Source organism: Nyctereutes procyonoides, unplaced genomic scaffold (genome assembly GCF_905146905.1).
Source record: "Nyctereutes procyonoides isolate TBG_1078 unplaced genomic scaffold, NYPRO_anot_genome, whole genome shotgun sequence".
Taxonomy (NCBI): Eukaryota; Metazoa; Chordata; class Mammalia; order Carnivora; family Canidae; genus Nyctereutes; species Nyctereutes procyonoides.
The window spans coordinates 11561099-11579610 of record NW_026575048.1 but is presented as its reverse complement, the minus strand read 5'-3'; the positions used below and the strand labels follow the sequence as shown (position 1 = coordinate 11579610).

The 18512-nt window shown below is 45.8% G+C and overlaps 1 protein-coding gene across 1 annotated transcript; it reads left to right on the top strand.

Annotated features, from left to right (window-relative positions):
* The first annotated feature begins 17183 nt into the window (after positions 1-17183).
* On the top strand, positions 17184-18145 carry LOC129511035 (syntenin-1-like). Its single transcript, XM_055327483.1, has one exon. It carries the CDS (start codon positions 17193-17195, stop codon positions 18087-18089), a length of 897 nt encoding a protein of 298 aa, XP_055183458.1. The 5' UTR covers positions 17184-17192; the 3' UTR covers positions 18090-18145.
* The last annotated feature ends 367 nt before the right edge of the window (positions 18146-18512 follow it).

Sequence of the window (18512 nt, the reverse complement as noted above, 5' to 3'; positions counted from 1 at the left end):
GCAGAGGAAAGCAGACTCCCTGCTTACCGTAGAGCCTGACTTGGGGCTTGATCCTAGGACCCTAGGATCATGATCTGAGCTGAAGTCAGATGTTTAACCAATGGAGCCACCCAGGTGCCCCATGTCTTTTTTCATACATTGTGTTGGGCCCTTGAAGGAGCCTTTCTATTAAAAAAAAAAAATTAAATCCTTTAATTCTGAGAAATTTTCTTTTGTGCTTCCTCTGAAAATGGACTCTGGACTTTCTAAAATTTAAATAAGGGTCTTCTGATTGGTCTGGGTTCCCTTTTTCAAATTGTTTTGGCTCCTCTGTCATATTAGAAGCTTCCTACAAAAATGGTATGATCTTTGGCTGCACATCCTTATTTAAGACTGAGGTCTTATGTAGCTTTGTGCACACGTATGAAGTTTGCTAACAAATAGGCTTTATTATAACGTGCTCACCGGGGGACATGACTGGGCCTATGGGTAAACTTTCAAATGCCAATACTTAATAGATTCTCTTTCTTGTTTTCATCAATCAATTTCTGCCATGACAATTTCTCCATTTCTCTTGCCAAAATGTACAGAGGCCGATGTGGTGAAAGCTGTGTGCCACCATTTGGAGAGTCAGGCAGAGATAGAAGCCCCGGGCAGGTGGTGTTATCACTTTATAGTGTATATATTTTTTACTTTGTCCCCTTGCTTTCAAGACCAAACAGTATCCTATTTTCAGCTGTGCCTGGCATCTCCATGATATCCTCTGTGAACCAACTTCTTTAGGGAGTAAACTTTCAGCATTGTGCCAAAATGGGCACATGGGGGATGGGTGGGCAACTGGGCATCTAGTTGCTCTGATGAAGGCTTTTTGCTACTACTCTCGTTTTTAGCCTCATTTTTGAATCCTCACCTCCAGAGAAATTTAGGACCTCCAGTTTGGAGCCTTTCCAGAGTTCTTGGGTTCATGTCAGCTTATTTCTAGCCAGTCTACTGAAGGAAGTTAGCTTCACTTTTCTTCTCTCTTCTCAGTCAGATACCATGAGTCCATCTGTTTCTGCGTTGTCAGGAATTTGTTGACATGTCTTGTTTGCTATTGTCTGCTCTCTAGTATACTCAGCCTGCTGAAGAAAGTCAGATTATTCTTCTATCTGCCAGTCAGTCACCACTAAGCCCTCTGTTTTCCAGCTTCTAAAATTTCATGGATATCTCTTGTTTGCTGTAGTCTCTTCTCCTGTTCTCTCTGTCCTTGTGGTCTGTGCCTTTTGCATTCCTTTACTATCATTTTAGTGGGATTCCAGGAGGGAGTGGAGATAATGTGTGTGTCCACGGGGCATGCACAGGAAAGAGAGGACAGGGGTCCAGACAACCAGCCTGGGAAGTGTGGGAACCTGCAGCGGTCAAGCGGATCAGAATCCACCCTGCTGGCCAGAACTCGCTCCATTGACCGGTCAGAACTAGCTCAAGGAGGAGCAAGGCAGAGGCTGCTGATGCACCACTGAAAATACTCGAATCCCCCATCACCTAGGCCTGGTGGTAGGAATTCATTTCTTTTATTCCATGTGCATGTGTTGGCACCTCCTCTGTGTAAATACAGGCCAGCCGACTCTAGGATCTCCACTCCTAACCACTTTGATTTGCTCTATATCAAGAGAGATCAGAGAGGCAACATTACCTGTTACCTTTTGAGAGGTCACAGTCGCTTCTCTCCTTGAGCTGCTCCCAACCCAGTGGCCGGAGCCCTTGTGTCCTGCCTATGTTAACAGAAGTTTGATATTAAAGCCGATGTGGGGAGGGGGGTGGGACTACTCGCTAATCTAGGTTTTCTGGTGGTGAACTTTAGATGAACAATGCCCCTTTGATCTTCGGAAGCAGGCCACCGAGTCCTGCCTACTTGGGGCTTAGAATGGGCTGTGAGGTCAGTTGGAGGCCCTATGGAGCCCAGTTTCCTTAGCTGCAGGTTGGAATGATTTGCATTTCAAAGGCTCTAAACCATGGCAAAAAAAGTACATTGGGGAAAGATTACTTCTAATTCCTAACAACTCAAAAGGGCTTGGTCATCGTTGGCCACCCAGCTGAAGCCTGTCCAAGGGTGAGTTTTAGGGTAAAATAAGAGAAGGTAAAATGCAGCCAAGCACGGGGAAGATGTGAGACACGGGGAGGTTGAAATGAAGGGGAAAGGAAGCAGGCCCAGCTAAGATCAGTTAGAAGTTCATGTTAATATTTTACAGCATTTCCATCAATTTCCTCTCATTTCCAATGTAAGAACAGGAAGGACTTTTCATAATTTTCTGGCTGGACCCCTTGTTTCATGAATGGAGGAACTTAGGTCCAGAAGGCCAGACACCTTGTTTGTGATCAAAACTGGTGCAGTACAATTAAGCCAGGATCAGAAGCCAGGTGTCCAATCTCCTTGTCTTGGATTTTTCCCTCTGTAGCTCAACCAATCATCTTGGGACACTGCAGGCACTAGAAAAGGCTGGCCAGTTTGGGTTTGGAACTATTAATGAGGCACAGAGGAAGTAGATTATGGGGAAGAGATCTAGAATATCTATCCCTTCAACGCCTCTTGTTTTTTGTGTGTGTTTATTTTGGAAGTTTTAGAATTTCCCCAGTGACTATGATAGAAATATGTATTAAGAGCCTTAGAACTGCATACCCTTTTCCCTAGTAGATGCATTTCCAAAAATTTATTCCCCAAAAATAATTTAGATGTGCACAAAATTCTAGCCAAAAGAATGATTCTCGGTTCTTTTGGGGTTTTCAAAACCAAAAAAATTGGAAAGAAACACTCAACAGTAGGGGCAGAATTGAGTAAATTTTGACACATCCTCTGTGTCAAATTATAACACAGGTTATAATAGATAACCACAACCACATAGCTACCGAAGTGATTTTTATAGAATATGTTTAACAAAATAGAAAAGAAAGTTTCTCATATAAATGAAAAAAGTATGTTATAGAAGAGAATGTAGGGTGTGTGCTATTTTTGGATAGATGATACAACCATGAATACAAAAATAACTAGAAATATATGTTAAAGTGTAATAGTAGGGGTCTTGGGTATTGGGATTATTGTCTTTTTATATTTTTCTATATTTTTCACATTATCTAAAAGGAGTGTATATTGCTTTTCAATGAAATTAAAAAAAATTTTAAAGAGTGACAACAAATTGCCAAAGAATATCAACTAGACAATTTTTGACTTGCTCTACTTATATAAAAGTGTGGTTCTTCTCAATATCAACTCATAAACACCTCGTAATAGTTATTCTTCCAACTAATCCTGCTTGGTCAGACATTTTGTAGGCACTGGCCCTAAACTTAGATCTAAAAAAAAAAAAATTGTGCTCAATTATTTTTAAAATTTTTTATTTTATTTTAGATTTCATTTAAAATTTTTTTATTTAAAAAATTTTAAATTTTTTCATGTTAATATTTTACAGCATTCCCATCAATTTCCTTTCATTTCCAATGTAAGAACAGGCAGGACTTTTCATAATTTTCTGGCTGGACCCCTTGTTTCACTAATGGAGGAACTTAGGTCCAGAAGGCCATACACCTTGTTTATGATCAATTTTATTTTTATTTAAAAATTTTTTAAATAAAAACTTTTATTTTATTTTAGATTTCATTTATTCATTCATGAGAGACACACAGAGAGAGGCAGGGACATAGGCAGAAGGAGAAGTTGTCTCCCCCAGGGATTTTTTTTTTTAAGATTTTATTTATTTATTCATGAGAGACACAGAGAGAGAGGCAGAGACACAGGTAGAGGGAGAAGCAGGCTCCCCTCAGGGAGTCCCACGTGGGACTCAATCTCAGGACTCCAGGATCACGCCCTGGGCTGAAGGCAGACACTTAACTGCTGAGCCAACCAGGAGTCCCTGCCTTCAGGGATCATGATTCGGGACTTGATCCCAGGATCCTGGGATCATGACCTGAGCCAAAGGCAGACACTCAACCACTAAGCCACCCAGGTACCCTGTGTTTTTTTTTTTTTTCTTTTTAAATCAGAGAAAAATCCCTATCAGATAATAAATAAAAGACTTTTCAAGCTTTGAAACAGAAACAAATCATTAGGGATCTTGGCTTGCAAATTTTGAACAGAGAGGCATATAACTGTCCCCATCAAGTGACTTCAAAACAAAGCCTGCAGTATTAATCTTGACAGCCTTTGGATGGTTTTACCTCATAGGCTTCAAATCAAACAGTTATAAGAATTTACAAAAGGCAACTCTGCCTGTGAGGTCTGAAGCCAACTGTTGCCCAAACAAAACCTGCTAGTACATTTGCAGGGTGAGCATATCATCCAAACCAGGCTACTTTTGAAAGACAACAATCAGAAACTGGAACTGTCTGGAGCAAAACGGGACTTCTGGTCAACCTACAGATTTGGCTTCTTTTTAAAGACATGACTGTCTGAGAGGCTGTGTGGTGTGAGAGAGTGTGGGTGGGAATGAAGGTCTTGGATGTGCCCTTGTGGGCCAGCCACCAGTTTGCCTGATGGGGAAGATGAGGTGCAGCATGGAAAGGAATGAACCCCAACCTACACTGCATTGGTGCCAGAGGCAGCTCCTAACAATGATCCGAGCCTAAATACCTTTTGCTGATAGTTTTCTGTGAAAGAGACAAAATCTTTTTATCAAAGGCCACACAGAGGGTGCTAACGTTTTCAGAGGACAGGAGACAGCACAGAGAAGCCAGAGAGAGATCACTACAAAACCTGGTTTTAAATCCCAGCTGTATTTCTCTGGCTTTATGACTTTGAGGGAAGTCCCAAAGTGCTCGGAACTTCAATTTCTTCATCTTAGAATTGGAAGGGTAATAACTATTTCCTGAGGTTGTATTGCTACGTATCGGGTACTCAATAAATGGCAACCATCGTTGTTACTTCATTTGCGCATTGATTCTGCTTTTTAATTGTAGTAAAATACATATAACATAAAATGTAAATGGGGTGCTCCATTTGAGCCATTTTTGGCATTAAGTGTATACAGTGCAGTGGCATTAAGTGCATTTACCTTGTTGGGCAACCATCACTGCCCTCTGTCTCCCAAACCCTTCATTACTACAAATAGAAACTCCATATTCATTAAACATTCATGTCCCATTTTAACCCCCTTCCCCCAGCCCCTGGCAACCAACATTTTACTTTAAGTCCCTCTGAATTTGATGACTCTAGGAACCTCATCTAAGTAGAGTCACACAATATTCGTTCTTTCATGTCCGGCTTATTTTTACTTCGCAGACCATCTTCAACATTTGTCCAGGTGGTAGCCTGTGTGAGAATTTCTTAACTTTTTTTTTTTAAGATTTATTTATTTATTTATTTATTCATGAGAGACACAGAGGGAGAGAGGCAGAGACATAGGCATAGAGAGAAGCAGGCTCCATGCAGGGAGCCCGACGCGGGACTCGATCCTGGGTCTCCAGGATCACGCCCTGAGCTGAAGGCAGATGCTCAACCATTGAGCCACTCGGGCGTCCCGAGAATTTCTGAACTTTTCGAGGCTGACCGATATTCCATCGTAATGTACATACCATATTTTGTTTATCTATTCATTTCTGGATGGATATTTGGGGGGTTTTCCTATCACTTGGCTATCGTGAATGATGCTGCTATGAACGTGGGTACGCAAGTATTTGTTTAAGTTCCAGCTTTCAATTCCTTTGTGGCTATACCCGGAGGTGGGGTTGCTGGACCGTATGGCTGTGCATTACTATTGAGCGATGCTTGTTTTATCACCCTGGACAGGTTATTAAGCCTTTTTGAGCCTCATTGGAAATAATAACTGTCTCGGGCTCTATCATAAATGTAAGTCACTATATGCATAATGATGATAAATAATAATGTTGGTTAAAAAAAAATTAGTTGGTTGCTCCAGGGCTGTGAACAAGTTGGTCTGACCAAAAAGCATTTGTCCTCGTGAAGAGGCCTCAGCTGAGCTCCTCTTGCCCTTGCAAAATCCCACAGCTCCAGAGATTTCACCTCCCAGCCAGAAGTGTGCCTCGCTTCCCTTCAGCAGATTGTGCTCCTGGAAAGTTGTGTTTAGTAATATTTTAAATGCTCATTATTCCAGGATCCCTGTGGTGGTTCCTTCTGTAAAAGCAAAGCTTCGTTGGAGGAAATAACAAACTCTAAATTACTTGTAATAAATTAGAGCTTTGATGTAAGAAGTTTTGACCTATGTGTAGGGCTTCACAGTTTACAAGTGGCTCTCGCCTCTGCGAGTCCTAGTCATCTGGTGGTCATGGGCCCGAGCCACGTAGGGAACCTCTCACATTGAGGAAGACAGGTCGAGGATTGCAGCAGAAAAATAAGACTTTGGAGACCCAAAGCCCTGTCTTCATATTCCTTCCCTGCTACCAACTATGCAACCTTAGCTAAGCGACTTCTCCTCCTTGGGCCTCAGTTTTCTTACCTGGAAAATGGAGATGATCACGATGTCATGCCACAGTTGAAAGGATAAAATAGAAGAGAAGAGCTTAGCGCTTGGTAAGGATTCCAAGCAGGCCATCCTGCTGGAGCATGACCATTACATTCATATGAAATCTCAGAAGCCGTGTGCTAAAAGGAATTATTTTCATGAGGGTTTCAGACCAGCAAAAATAGTTCTTTTTCCCACAGAAACATCAGTAAGAAAAAGTCTTCCACTATCAAATATTTATACCTCTCAAGCAATCCTTGTGTTCCATTCCAGCGGTCTGGCGAGCCAGCGACTTCATTTTACTATCACCACTGCATGCCCTTACTCCTTTGTCACCTGTTCTTTATAACAAGAAAGTACAGACTTCTACAACCAACAAGATTTTTCTTTTTTAATGGGAACAGTGATCGGCATACTGCAAATTGTGCTCCCTGAGCAATAGCTTAGTCTCCAAAATAAAATCTCCAAAATAAAAGCCAGGAGTGGTTTTCTCTAGCAGGGGCTGTTCCTGCCCTGATCACTGGTAGGGTAGCTGTCCCGCCATCTCTGTAGCACTTTATGGAACTTGCACATTCTTCAGATTCCCCCAACCCTCTAGATAGGCAGTGTAGGGACCATTGTCCCGATTTACAGTCCAAAAACTGACTTCCAGAGTAGTGAGGTCAGTTGCCCCGGGAGACCCAGCTGATAGGTGGATAAGGTGGTATCTTCTCTCTCCATCCCAGGTCTGGGGACCCCAGAGCTGGGGGTGTCCCTGGATGGCCCCTCTTTCCTGCCCCTGTCCAGAGCCACCCTCACAGCCTCCAGTGGGGGGACCCCCCCACGCCCTGTCCAATGTTGTGACAGGCTGTGGCCAGAAAGGGCCCTTGGGGGGCTGGGGGCTGGGGGCTGGGGGCTGGGAGCTGGACAGAAGGAAGACCCCTGTTTGTGGAACAAGCAGATCCTGAGTTCATTAATAAGTAATAATAGTCATTCTTGATGTTTCGGAGGCAACTGTGCAGCGCCGGGGAGGCAGCCGTCTGCCTATAGGCCTGAATGGAATTCCTTGGTTTTGGAAATAGCCTGGAGCACAAAGCACCCTTATCTCTGGCGAGGCAGCTGAGATTTTGTGGGCTCCTGCTCCCTCCTCTGGGCTTGGCTTGCCTCACCCTCCAGGGGTCACCGTCCAGGCCCAGAAGCCCAACGAGGCAGGGCCTAATAGATCAGCCGGTGGCCCACCTAGGCACATATGGCACTTGGTGTCCTCTAAGCATGTTGAATGAAGACAGGTAGCCCTCTAAGCTCACCATTTCCACCTGCGAGGTGGGTGTGATAAAAGCACTCGACTCAGCTCTACTGAGTCAAGGGAGAGCAATCAGCCAGACAGCCTGGGAGTATGGGAACGTCCAGAGGGTTGGCGGCTGTCGCTATTCTGGCTCTGCTTAGGATGGGTGAGGGGAGGAGGTGTCCCCAAGATCTCCTACCTGAGACTGGCCTTGAAGGAGGTGACATGTGGGACCATCTGGCAGAGGGAGGAGCGGCCTAGGAGGTGGAGGGGCCGGCAGGGGCGAAGGCTGAGACCTGGGCCAGGGTGGGCGGCTGAGCCGGCCGTGTGCAAGCCGCAGGGCCCTCTTCCCGAGGACAGGTGCTCCCTGCTGCTCCTCCCGTCCTCCCAAACTCAGCTCGCAGCACATGAGTGGACGGGCACACTGGCCTGTCAGCCCCAAACTTCCTGCCACTGAGACGCCCACGCAGCGAGTCACAGCCACACTTCTCATGCCTCACGTGCACACACGTTGCCCAGGACTCTTGTGGAAATACGAAGTCCGATGGGTGGGTGGGCCTGGGCTGGGCCGGGGACTCTGCTGGTCCCACTGCTTGTGGGGAGGTCGAGGCTCCTGGTCTGGGCGTGGACGCACTCTGGGCAGCTGGCTGAGGAGGCCCCAGCGATGCTCCTGGAGCTTCTGGCTCCCGGGAACCATGGTCAGTGGCTGGAAATGATTCTTCTTTGTCTGCCCATCGTGTGTGTGTGTGTGTGTGTGTGTGTGTGTGTGTGTGTGTGTCCCTGCTTTCCATTAACCATCTATCTCCCTGCTCCTCCCTTGTGGCCCTTTTTCTTGGATTCCCACCCCCCGACTCTGTTCCTGTTTGTCTGGGTGGCATCTCTCTGGCTGTGTCTCTTTCTCTCACCTGGGTCTCCCCCTGCCTGCAGGGTGCTCAGCTCTGGGATGCCGTCGGTCCCCCAGGATGCCTGTTGCAAAGCTCTTCTGGGCTTTGGCAGACGAAGGGGCTGTGGTCACGTGCAGGGAGAGCAGCCGACGGCTAACAACTGGCTGCCAGCTGGTCACAGCTGGTGACAACTTGGGCAGGCCTGGGCGTGGGAAAACACAATCCAGGCAGCAACAGATGGGAAGGGGACCACACTCAGGAGACAGCCGATGGACTGCCACACAGCCTACGAAGGGCAGAGCCCGAGCCCCTACTCCTGCCAGCCCGGGGCCATTTGACCACCCTGCCTTTCCCACTCCCGACTTCCCCTGCAGCTCTGGGTCACGGCGGGCCACCCTGTCTTGGGTCTCATGCAGCTGCTCCCTGCTCCTGCTGATGCACAATGTGGATTTTACTCGGTGGGTTCATGACGGGTAAGAAGCAAACAGCGGCGTACATCGCGAGGGCACTTACCTGGAAGCTCTGGCCACGAGCCTTGGAACAGCGGGCAGACTGTGGAGGACGTGTGCTGCGAAAGAGGGGTGATGGTGTCACGTAGGCGACATGTCTAGAAAGCTAGTGTCCATCATGAAGATTGAATGGGTAACCAGGGTGCCTGGCAAACCGCAGCTGGCGTAAGACACAAACGCCCGTCATCGTTGTTAATGTCCCTTTATTTTATTTATTTATTTTATTTAAGATTTTATTTATTTATTCATGAAAGACACAGAGAGAAAGGCTAGAGACGTAGGCAGAGGGAGAAGCAGGCTCCAGGCTCCAGGGAGAAGCAGGCTCCAGGCCTGATGTGGGACTCAATCCTGAGACCACAGATCACGGCCCTGAGCCAGGGGCAGGTGCTCAACCGCTGAGCCACCCAGGTGTCCCTAATGTCCCTTTAAACACTAAAATTGTATTCTGAATATTTAATAGAAATGATTCTACAGTATGTTGGACACCGTATGTTGGTTATACATGTTCTCATAAAAGACTTATTGAAAAATATTAAAATGCTGCAAATGGCCTTTCTTTCTTAACCCAGGGACATGGGGCTAATGAAACCAAGAGCATGTCCGGGTGCTGGCAGAGACAGGCACCCAGGGGTCGGGCTGCTTGCTCCCACCACCCTGCCCCAACCTTCTCTCTTCCTCTCTTACTCAGGGCCGGTGAGCCTGGGCCGCTCGTGGCTGCCTCCAGGAATCCCTCCTAGTCTGCTGCTGCTAACAGCTCAGCAAGCGGAGAACCAGGGCTGCCAGAACTGGGGGCCAGGTAAGAGTGGGCTCGGTGAAGCCAAGAGGAGTTTTGAACAGTAAAGGGTTGTTCAGGAGCTCGTTAATTCTTATTTATCTGGTTTGGGCTGATATTGTGTGGGTGTGCTCTGTGTGTGTGCATGTGAGAGAGAGACAGAGAGAGTCACAAACCGGCCACTTCCCCAGTAGCTTGGAGCCCAAGGACACCCGCACTGGCGCCCTAGCCTGATGCTGGAGTTCATTGCATAGCTGAGGGCTGGACTCCCCAGGGACCTGACCCATGCCCTCTAGAGGAAAGCCCAGGTAGCTTTCCGAGGCCTGCCTGTCTCTCCTCGCTGGCTTCCACACCCCGTCACACTCGTCTTGCATTTCCCCCAACATTCCTGGCTCTCCCCTGCACGGGGGTCTTTGCATGCATTGTTCCCTCCACCTAGAATGTTCTTCCCATCACCCATGCCCATCTTCAAAATTTTTTTTTTAATTTATTTACGATAGTCACACACACACACACACACACAGAGGCAGAGACATAGGCAGAGGGAGAAGCAGGCTCCATGCACTGGGAGCCCGACGTGGGATTCGATCCCGGGTCTCCAGGATCGCGCCCTGGGCCAAAGGCAGGCGCCAAACCGCTGCGCCACCCAGGGATCCCCCCATGCCCATCTTCAGAGAGGCCTTTGCTCACCATCCTCCCCTGTCCCAACCAAGCAGGTTCCTCCTTTTGGGGCCATTCACCACTTTCCCTCTGTGTGTTTCCTTCTGTAGCATGCATCACAACTTAGAATAATTGCGTATCCCCTTTTGCTTATATCCTGCCCCCTTCTGCTCCCAACCACACTGGAAGCCCCGTGTGGGCCATGGCTGAGTCTGGTGTGCTCACTGTCTTATCTCCAGCACGGCCCTCTGGCCCATTACATATTCAGCAAGCGAATAAACACCTGTGCACACCTCAGAGGTCCTGGCCTCATGGAGCACAGAGACTTTCCACAATGATAGAAAAGGTGGAAGCGTCCTTAAAGAAGGAACCGTCTACCACGATTTACTGAGTCCTCGGCTCAGCTTGCTAAAGAGGAAGCACATGAGACAGTCTCCCTCCCGAAGAGGTCTGTGGTCTAGTGGGGAAAGCTCCCAGGTACAATGGCTCCTCCAAATACTCCTCCAAAACTTGGCAGTGCAAAGCAACCATCGATCATGCTCATTGATTCTGTAGGTTGAGAGTTGAGACAAGGACAACTTGTCTCTGCTCCGTGAAGTGTCAACTGGGAGACTCAAAGTCCGGGGTCTGGGATCATCAAAAAGATTTGTTCCCTTACCTGTCTGGTGATTGATGCTGGTTATTGTCAGTGGGGGGGGGGGGGCTCTGTCCCCTTCCATGGGATTCAGGTAGACTCCTCTGTGGGCTACTTTGGGCTCCCTCACAGCTGATTTCTTTATTTTATTTTATTTTATTTTATTTTATTTTATTTTATTTTATTTTATTTATTTTTATTGGAGTTCAGTTTGCCAACATATAGCATAACACCCAATCCTCATCCCATCACAGCTGATTTCAAAGACAGGCATCACCAGGGGTCCTAGGAGACACCACACTGCCTCTTACCAGCTCCAAAATCCTATGGCATTGCTTCTGCAACATTCTCCTCAGCAAGGACAGTCACAGCACCCCACTCACCTTCAAGGTGAAATAAATTCGACCACTTGACTGGGAGTGGCAAAGTTCCAGAAGGCTATGGGGGACTGAAAACATGGCCAGTTTTGGGAAGGGCAATTGGCCATCGGGAGATGATAAGCAATCGTATAGGATGAGAAGAGGCACCAACATCCTCTGAGATTTCACACAGTGGGAGCAGTCTGGGCCCACTATAGTAATAATCGTGGTAGGAATAAGCATCCTTCACAGATTACAAAACAGTTTTACACCGATATTTTAAAATCCTGGGTGCAAACCTCCCAGGCCTGAAGTGTTAGCTCTACACGGGAGAAAGCCGAGGGTCACGACAAGTGGGGGGGGGGGCGTCCAAAGCCTGGACACAGTGGAGTCAGCTCTAGGTGCATGAGATTCTGGGTTATGACCCCCCGGCCACACCGCAGATCTGATGACAGACAGGCACAGATAGGATTTCAGATTCTTTAGACCAGGGGAGAGATGTTGACAATTTAATATCATTTTGCACTTTGCAGCTGGTGTGAAAACAGACGTTGGGCTCTGGGAGGTTTCCGTGATTTCCTCCCACAGACACCCTTGCCATCCCCCAGGCAGCTTCTCCTGTGCCCATGGATGATGAGGCCCTGCCAGCCCAATCTCCAAGCCGAGTCATGAAGTCCCGTCCCTTCCAAAGAGCCAGCTCCACTTTCTCACGCAGCGTGGTTTCGAGAAAGTGCACACTGATTACTGGGGCACTCGTGAGCCCTTTGGGGTTAGCACAACTGTGTGGCTGCTGCTTTCTGGCCCAGGGAAAAGAGGGAGGACAGGACACTTCACCCATGTGAGCTTCAGTGTTTTGTGCTCTGAAAAACAGGAACAGTACCCGCTGCCCTGCCTTGCCCCCATGTTACTGGGAGAGTAACATGGGGAGATGGAAGGCAAGGTGACACGCGAGCCACCAAGCCCTGTGCACACCGTCTGCTGTTGGCTGATAAAGGGACTCACTGGGGGAAACCCACACTCTTCTTTTGGGGTTCAGATTTTGAATGTGTCTCTAATGGGAAATCTGTGTGTATTACCTTGGGTGAAGCCAGCTGCTATGACAAATCAACCGAAAAACGTACAATGACTCAAATCAAGTAGAGCATTTTGTCTTGTTTTGTTTTGTTTTTCACCCATGTAAGGTCTAAAATGGGTGTTCCTGGTGGTTTTCCTGCAAGTGCCCATTCAACAGCCAGGCTCTATCTCCAGGACCTGTAATATGTGGCTTCCAATATGCTCGTAGGCGTCTGGCCCTGGAAGGCAAAGGGAAATAAGAAGAGATCCCTGCTCTTAGCCTCCTTGGCCCAGAGGTGACCCACATCCCTCGTGCACGTTCCACTGGTGAGCACTGTCATGTGGCCCCATCTAGAGGCAAGGCGTCTGAGAAATGCAGTCTCTGCCACAATTGTAATTCTGAGTATCTTTTGCTCTTTATGGTGGGGAAGAGGAAGCTTTCTTTAAAGCTTTTGAACAATTTTTCTCTGCTTCTGTTGCACACGCACACACCCCCATGCACGCATACGCATGCACGCACTTCTTGCACTCTAAATGTCTGAGCCCTAGGCCTGGTGACCCAGTGCACTCTGACCTTCCTGGCCTCCTCCCTCTGAGCCCGAAATGCCAACCAGTTGCTCCCTAATGAGTGGAGCTGGCCATAAGCATGCTGGCACACTCTTCCTAGAAGAGACAAATCCAACTATAAAAGGCCTGGCAAGGATCTTGGGACCACCTCAGAGTCACACACCACCCAGTGATGGGACCCAGTTTTTCTGGCCCATGAAGCTGTTCTGTGCATATTGGTTGCACTCAGGTCAACAGCTGGGATGGTCAGCAACATCTGAGTTTGCTTCATTTGTAGGTCAGCATGAGAGACGGGGCTGGAATGAGACCACCATCCCTGTGGGGATTGGGGGTAGTGGCTTGGGGGGCCGGGGACAATGCAGCAGTGATCAAGGCCATGCAATCAAGAAAGTCAGCAAAGCCAAATTCCTCACAGAGAGGCAGAGTTCCAGGAGCCAGGAGCAGAATCTGGAAGCCAGCCCTGGGCAAAGAGGGCGAGGAAGGTGGTGAAGATGGGCACCAGGCAGCTGGGGCAAAACGAGGTCTGTCCAGAGAAGTGTACCTTCCCTCAGTGTCACCCTCCTCAGAGTCCCCTCCCCACTTCCTCCTGCCCCAACAGGTAGCCATTTTCATCTCTTTTATATTATTTCTTCCATTTAAAAACAAACAAACAAACAAACAAACAAACAAACAAACAAACCACGGGCCAGTGAATTAGTACCTACGCTCGAAGCACTCCATCCCCTGATAAGTAATAGCACCATGTACTTTTCTTCATTTGGCTTTTCACTCAATAACATATTCTAGAGAGGTCTCTATGTCAGTGGTGATATTTCTTATTCCATCTTCTGATCCCATAATACTCCCCTGCACGGATAGATCAGAGCTCATTCAGTTATTCCCCTACCTCCGGAAATATGGATCATTTCAAGTCTTCGGGTGTTAAAGATGTGATCTATCTCAATTTGGACAGGTGGCTTCTCTTCCAGAAATGTATACCTCCTCAGCCCTCAGAATTCAGTCAGGTCACCCCTGAGAAAGAGACACCTGATCTCAGACCAGGACAGGTGGGACCCATGCATCCTTCCCCCACCCCACCCGACCTCTTCCATCTGCAAGTGGAGGAGACCAAATGGAAGTGCTTAACCAACCAGCCTTGGTCCCCAAATGTAATAAATCCCTCCTAAGCGTCGTCTAGCTTTGGATTCTGGGCTCCTGCTGCATAACTTCACTTCGGGTGGCGATGCGAGAACGTGTAAGACCATCTCTGTAGGTTGATTCTGGCTTTGCTGTTGCTGACTGAATTTTATTTTTTTTTATTTTTATTTTTTTTTTAAATTTACGATAGTCATACAGAGAGAGAGAGAGAGGCAGAGACACAGGCAGAGTGAGAAGCAGGCTCCATGCAGGGAGCCCAACGTGGGGCTCGATCCCGGGTCTCCAGGATCGCGCCCTGGGTCAAAGGCAGGCGCCAAACCGCTGCGCCACCCAGGGATCCCTGCTGACTGAATTTTAAATGACAAGCTACATTGTGAATATAGCTTCAAAATGCATTTCAGGTTATTTTTGTGGGATCTGGAAATGGAGAGGATTTCAACATGTGGGGGCTCAGCTGGAGCTCTGACCCGAACTCTGCAGGTCTCTTTACATAATTTTTGCTATAGAACATTTCAAAGACACACATCCCTTCATTCATCCACGACCTCACTTCAACATTATCAACATTTTGCTCATCTTCTCTCATCTGTTTAGACTCTTATTTTTCAACTTGCCGGAGTGTTTGCAAGTAAGTTCTGAATAACATATAATTTCACATAAATTATGTAGCACTTAAAATTTTTAAGTTTAGAATTAGATATGTTATTCACTTGGCCTAAAGCATAAGCTTTTCACCCACCTCCTTCCTTCCCAAATGTGACCAGTGTCATCTGGCTCTTGTACACCCCACCCAGTATACTTGCTGCATGTTCCTAATTTGTCACCCATTTGGAGCAGAGATTTTTCCATGTGGGCTCATAGAATAAACTCCTTTATTCTTTTTTAATGATTATATATTATTTCATTATAGGGATATATCATAATTCATTTAATTCATTCCTTTCAGGTGATTTCTCTTCTTTTGCTATTACGAACACCACCACAGTATATAGCCTTGCCCACCTCACACCTGGATCAGTGTTTTTGAAGAACCCTGTGTGCCGGTCCACAGTCTGGCCCCATTTCCTCCCACCTCAGAGTTTCCTTCCCCTCCAAATGTTCGTTTCGGCGCTGACTTGATTTTCTTTGGAGTTTTGCCACGTATGTTTGTGTCCTTACACAATACCTTGCTTCCATGACTTAGAACTTTATGTAAACAGAAACATGCACCATGCACGCTACTCTGTTGTACTAGTACGTCATGAATTTAACTAGTCCTTATTGACAGACTTTGGATTGCTTCCGGTTTTGCTACTACAAACAATGCTGCCCTGACCACTCATTTTAGTGTTTCCATGCGCACAGCTGGAAGAGTTTTTTTTAGAGTATTCACCTAAAAGAACCATGGGAGTCTATGAAGACACTTGTCATGGGATGCCAAGTTACTTTCCAGTGTGATTGGAACAGTTCATCCCCCCACCATCAGCACATAAATATCCTGGCTGCTCCAACTTCCCCAACAATTGATATTTTCAGACTTTAATTTCTGCTGCTCTGGCAGGTGTGAAATGTATTTCATTATGATTGAGAATTGCTTTTCCTAACTGGTAATCAAACTGAGCATCTTTTGGTATCTTTATTGATTATAGAAGAGTCTTGGTAGGTAAGGTGCCTCGAAGTCTTTTGCCAAATTTTCAGTGGGGTTTATTTTATTGTGGAGATAATAATTAATGCTTTATCTGTTACATGAAATGAATTCTCCAAGTTTGTGGCATTTTCCCCTAAGTTTTGAGAGTCTTTGTTTTCTCTTTACGGTGTCCTTTGGATAGAAATTTTACACCTTATATAATCAGATTGATTTACCTTTTTCTTTATGATTTGCACATTTTGTTATATGTGTATCTTGTGGTTTGTTCAAAGAAATTATTTCCTTTTTATTTTTATTTATTTTTTTAAAGATTTTATTTTTTAGTAATTTCTACACACCATGTGGCATTCAAACTTACAACCCCAAGACCAAGAGTCATGTGCTCTCCTGACTGAGCCAGCCAGATGAGCCTTTCTTTCCTTTTTTCAGATCAAAAATATACTCTCTTGAACTTCGCTTCTAAATATTTTATAGATTTATCATTGCTAGTTATATCTGTAATTCACTTGGAATTGATTTTTGTGTATGGTGTGAGGTAAGGGGTCTAATATCATATTTGCCATATAGGTAACCAATCATCCCAACACCATTTATTATAATTCCATTCTTTCTCCTTTGGCTTGCAATGCCTGGTCTGTCATCAGTCCAGTTCTTTGTCTGTGTGGGTCTGGTCCTGGCTCATCAGTCTACTCTTGTCTGCTCAAAAATCAGCCTAACTATTTTTGAATGGACACTACATTGTCTTTATTAGCATGGTTAATATATGTCTCTATCTGATAAGATTTGCCATCTCCCTCACTTTGTTCATCATCTTCAAAATTGTCTGGGATATTCTTGGCCTGTGCTTCTGCATATACATTTTAGACTGAAGTGTAATTCTAAAATGAAGGTAGTTTCTACTTCTTAGGGTGTTGTGAGGGTTGAACCAAATGATGTGTGTGAAGTCTACCATAATGAATAGGTACTTGGTAAACTATTGGAGAATCAGCTGGTGGAGTCACCTTGCTCTTGCTGTCTGGGTCTGTTCCCATTATCAATGGTGTGACAGTCTGATTCTTCCCAGAAAACCACAATGATGGGAGTGAGAGAGGAGATGTGAGAACCCTGCAAAGTGCAATTCGTATGACAGTTTGCATTCATCCCTCTGGGATAACCAAGCAGTTATGGTTGTGACTGCTTAGTCCTCAGATAAGTGATAACTGACTCTGAAGAGCTCACCAAATACTGTGCAAACTTAGAGAAAGTCAACAGTCCTTTTTTATAATTATTTTTTTAGGGACGCGGCGATGGGTCCTGCGACCGAGAAAAATCCTGCAAAAATGTCTCTCTACACAACTCTTGAAGCCCTGAAGGTAGACAAAGTTCTTCAGGCTCAAACTGCCTTTTCTGCAAACCCTGCCAACCCAGCAATTTTGTCTGAAGCTTCTGCTCCCATCTCTCAAGATGGAAATCTCTATCCTAAACTATATCCGGAGCTGTCCCAGTACATGCGCCTGAGTTTAAATGATGAAGAAATCCGTGCAAATATGGCCTTGGCCCCTGGAGCATCAGTTCAGGGGCAGTTGGTAGCAAGACCTTCCAGTATGAACTATATGGTAGCTCCTGTAACTGGTAACGATGTTGGGATTCATAGAGCAGAAATTAAGCAAGGGATTTTTGAAGTCATTTTGTGTAAGGATCAAGATGGAAAAATTAGACTCAGGCTTAAATCAATAGATAATGGTATATTTGTTCAGCTGGTCCAGGCAAATTCTCCAGCCTCGTTGATTGGTCTGAGATTTGGGGACCAAGTACTCCAGATCAATGGGGAAAACTGTGCAGGCTGGAGCTCTGATAAAGCTCACAAGGTGCTCAAACAGGCTTTTGGAGAGAAGATTACTATGACTGTTCGTGACAGGCCCTTTGAACGGACAGTTACCATGCATAAGGATAGTACTGGACATGTTGGCTTTATCTTTAAAAATGGAAAGATAACATCCATAGTGAAAGATAGTTCTGCAGCCAGAAATGGTCTTCTCACAGAACATAACATCTGTGAAGTCAATGGGCAGAATGTCATTGGGCTGAAGGACTCTCAAATTGCAGACATACTGTCAACATCTGAGACTGTAGTTACTATTACAGTCAGGCCTGCTTTTATCTTTGAACATATTATTAAATGGATGGCACCAAGCATTATGAAGAGCCTGATGGATCACACCATTCCTGAGGTTTAAAAGTCATGGCACAATGGAAACTTCACCGAACTTCTCCAGTTTACTTCTTGGGCAACTTAACTCTATATTATGCACATGAAGCTTTCCAGGAGCCAGAGCGCATATGCGGCATGATGAAGACCTTTCTATCTTACATTATGGCTGGGAATCTCACTGTTTTGATTGGATATCTTGTTCACACTTCAAGATTGTCGTAGCCTTATCCGGGTTTTACAGATGTGAAACTTTGGACAGATTTACTGATTTTCCTAGAGTAGTTTCTCTACTGGAAACCTGATGCTTTTATAAGCCATGATGATTAGAGTGACTGATATAGTCTTGGCTCTGTGTTAGAACCAATCACCTTTATCTTACATATCAAGTAGTGCTGTTCATATTACTTTAGTTCTGTGGTTTAATTGCGTTTTTAATGTGTTGCCATAG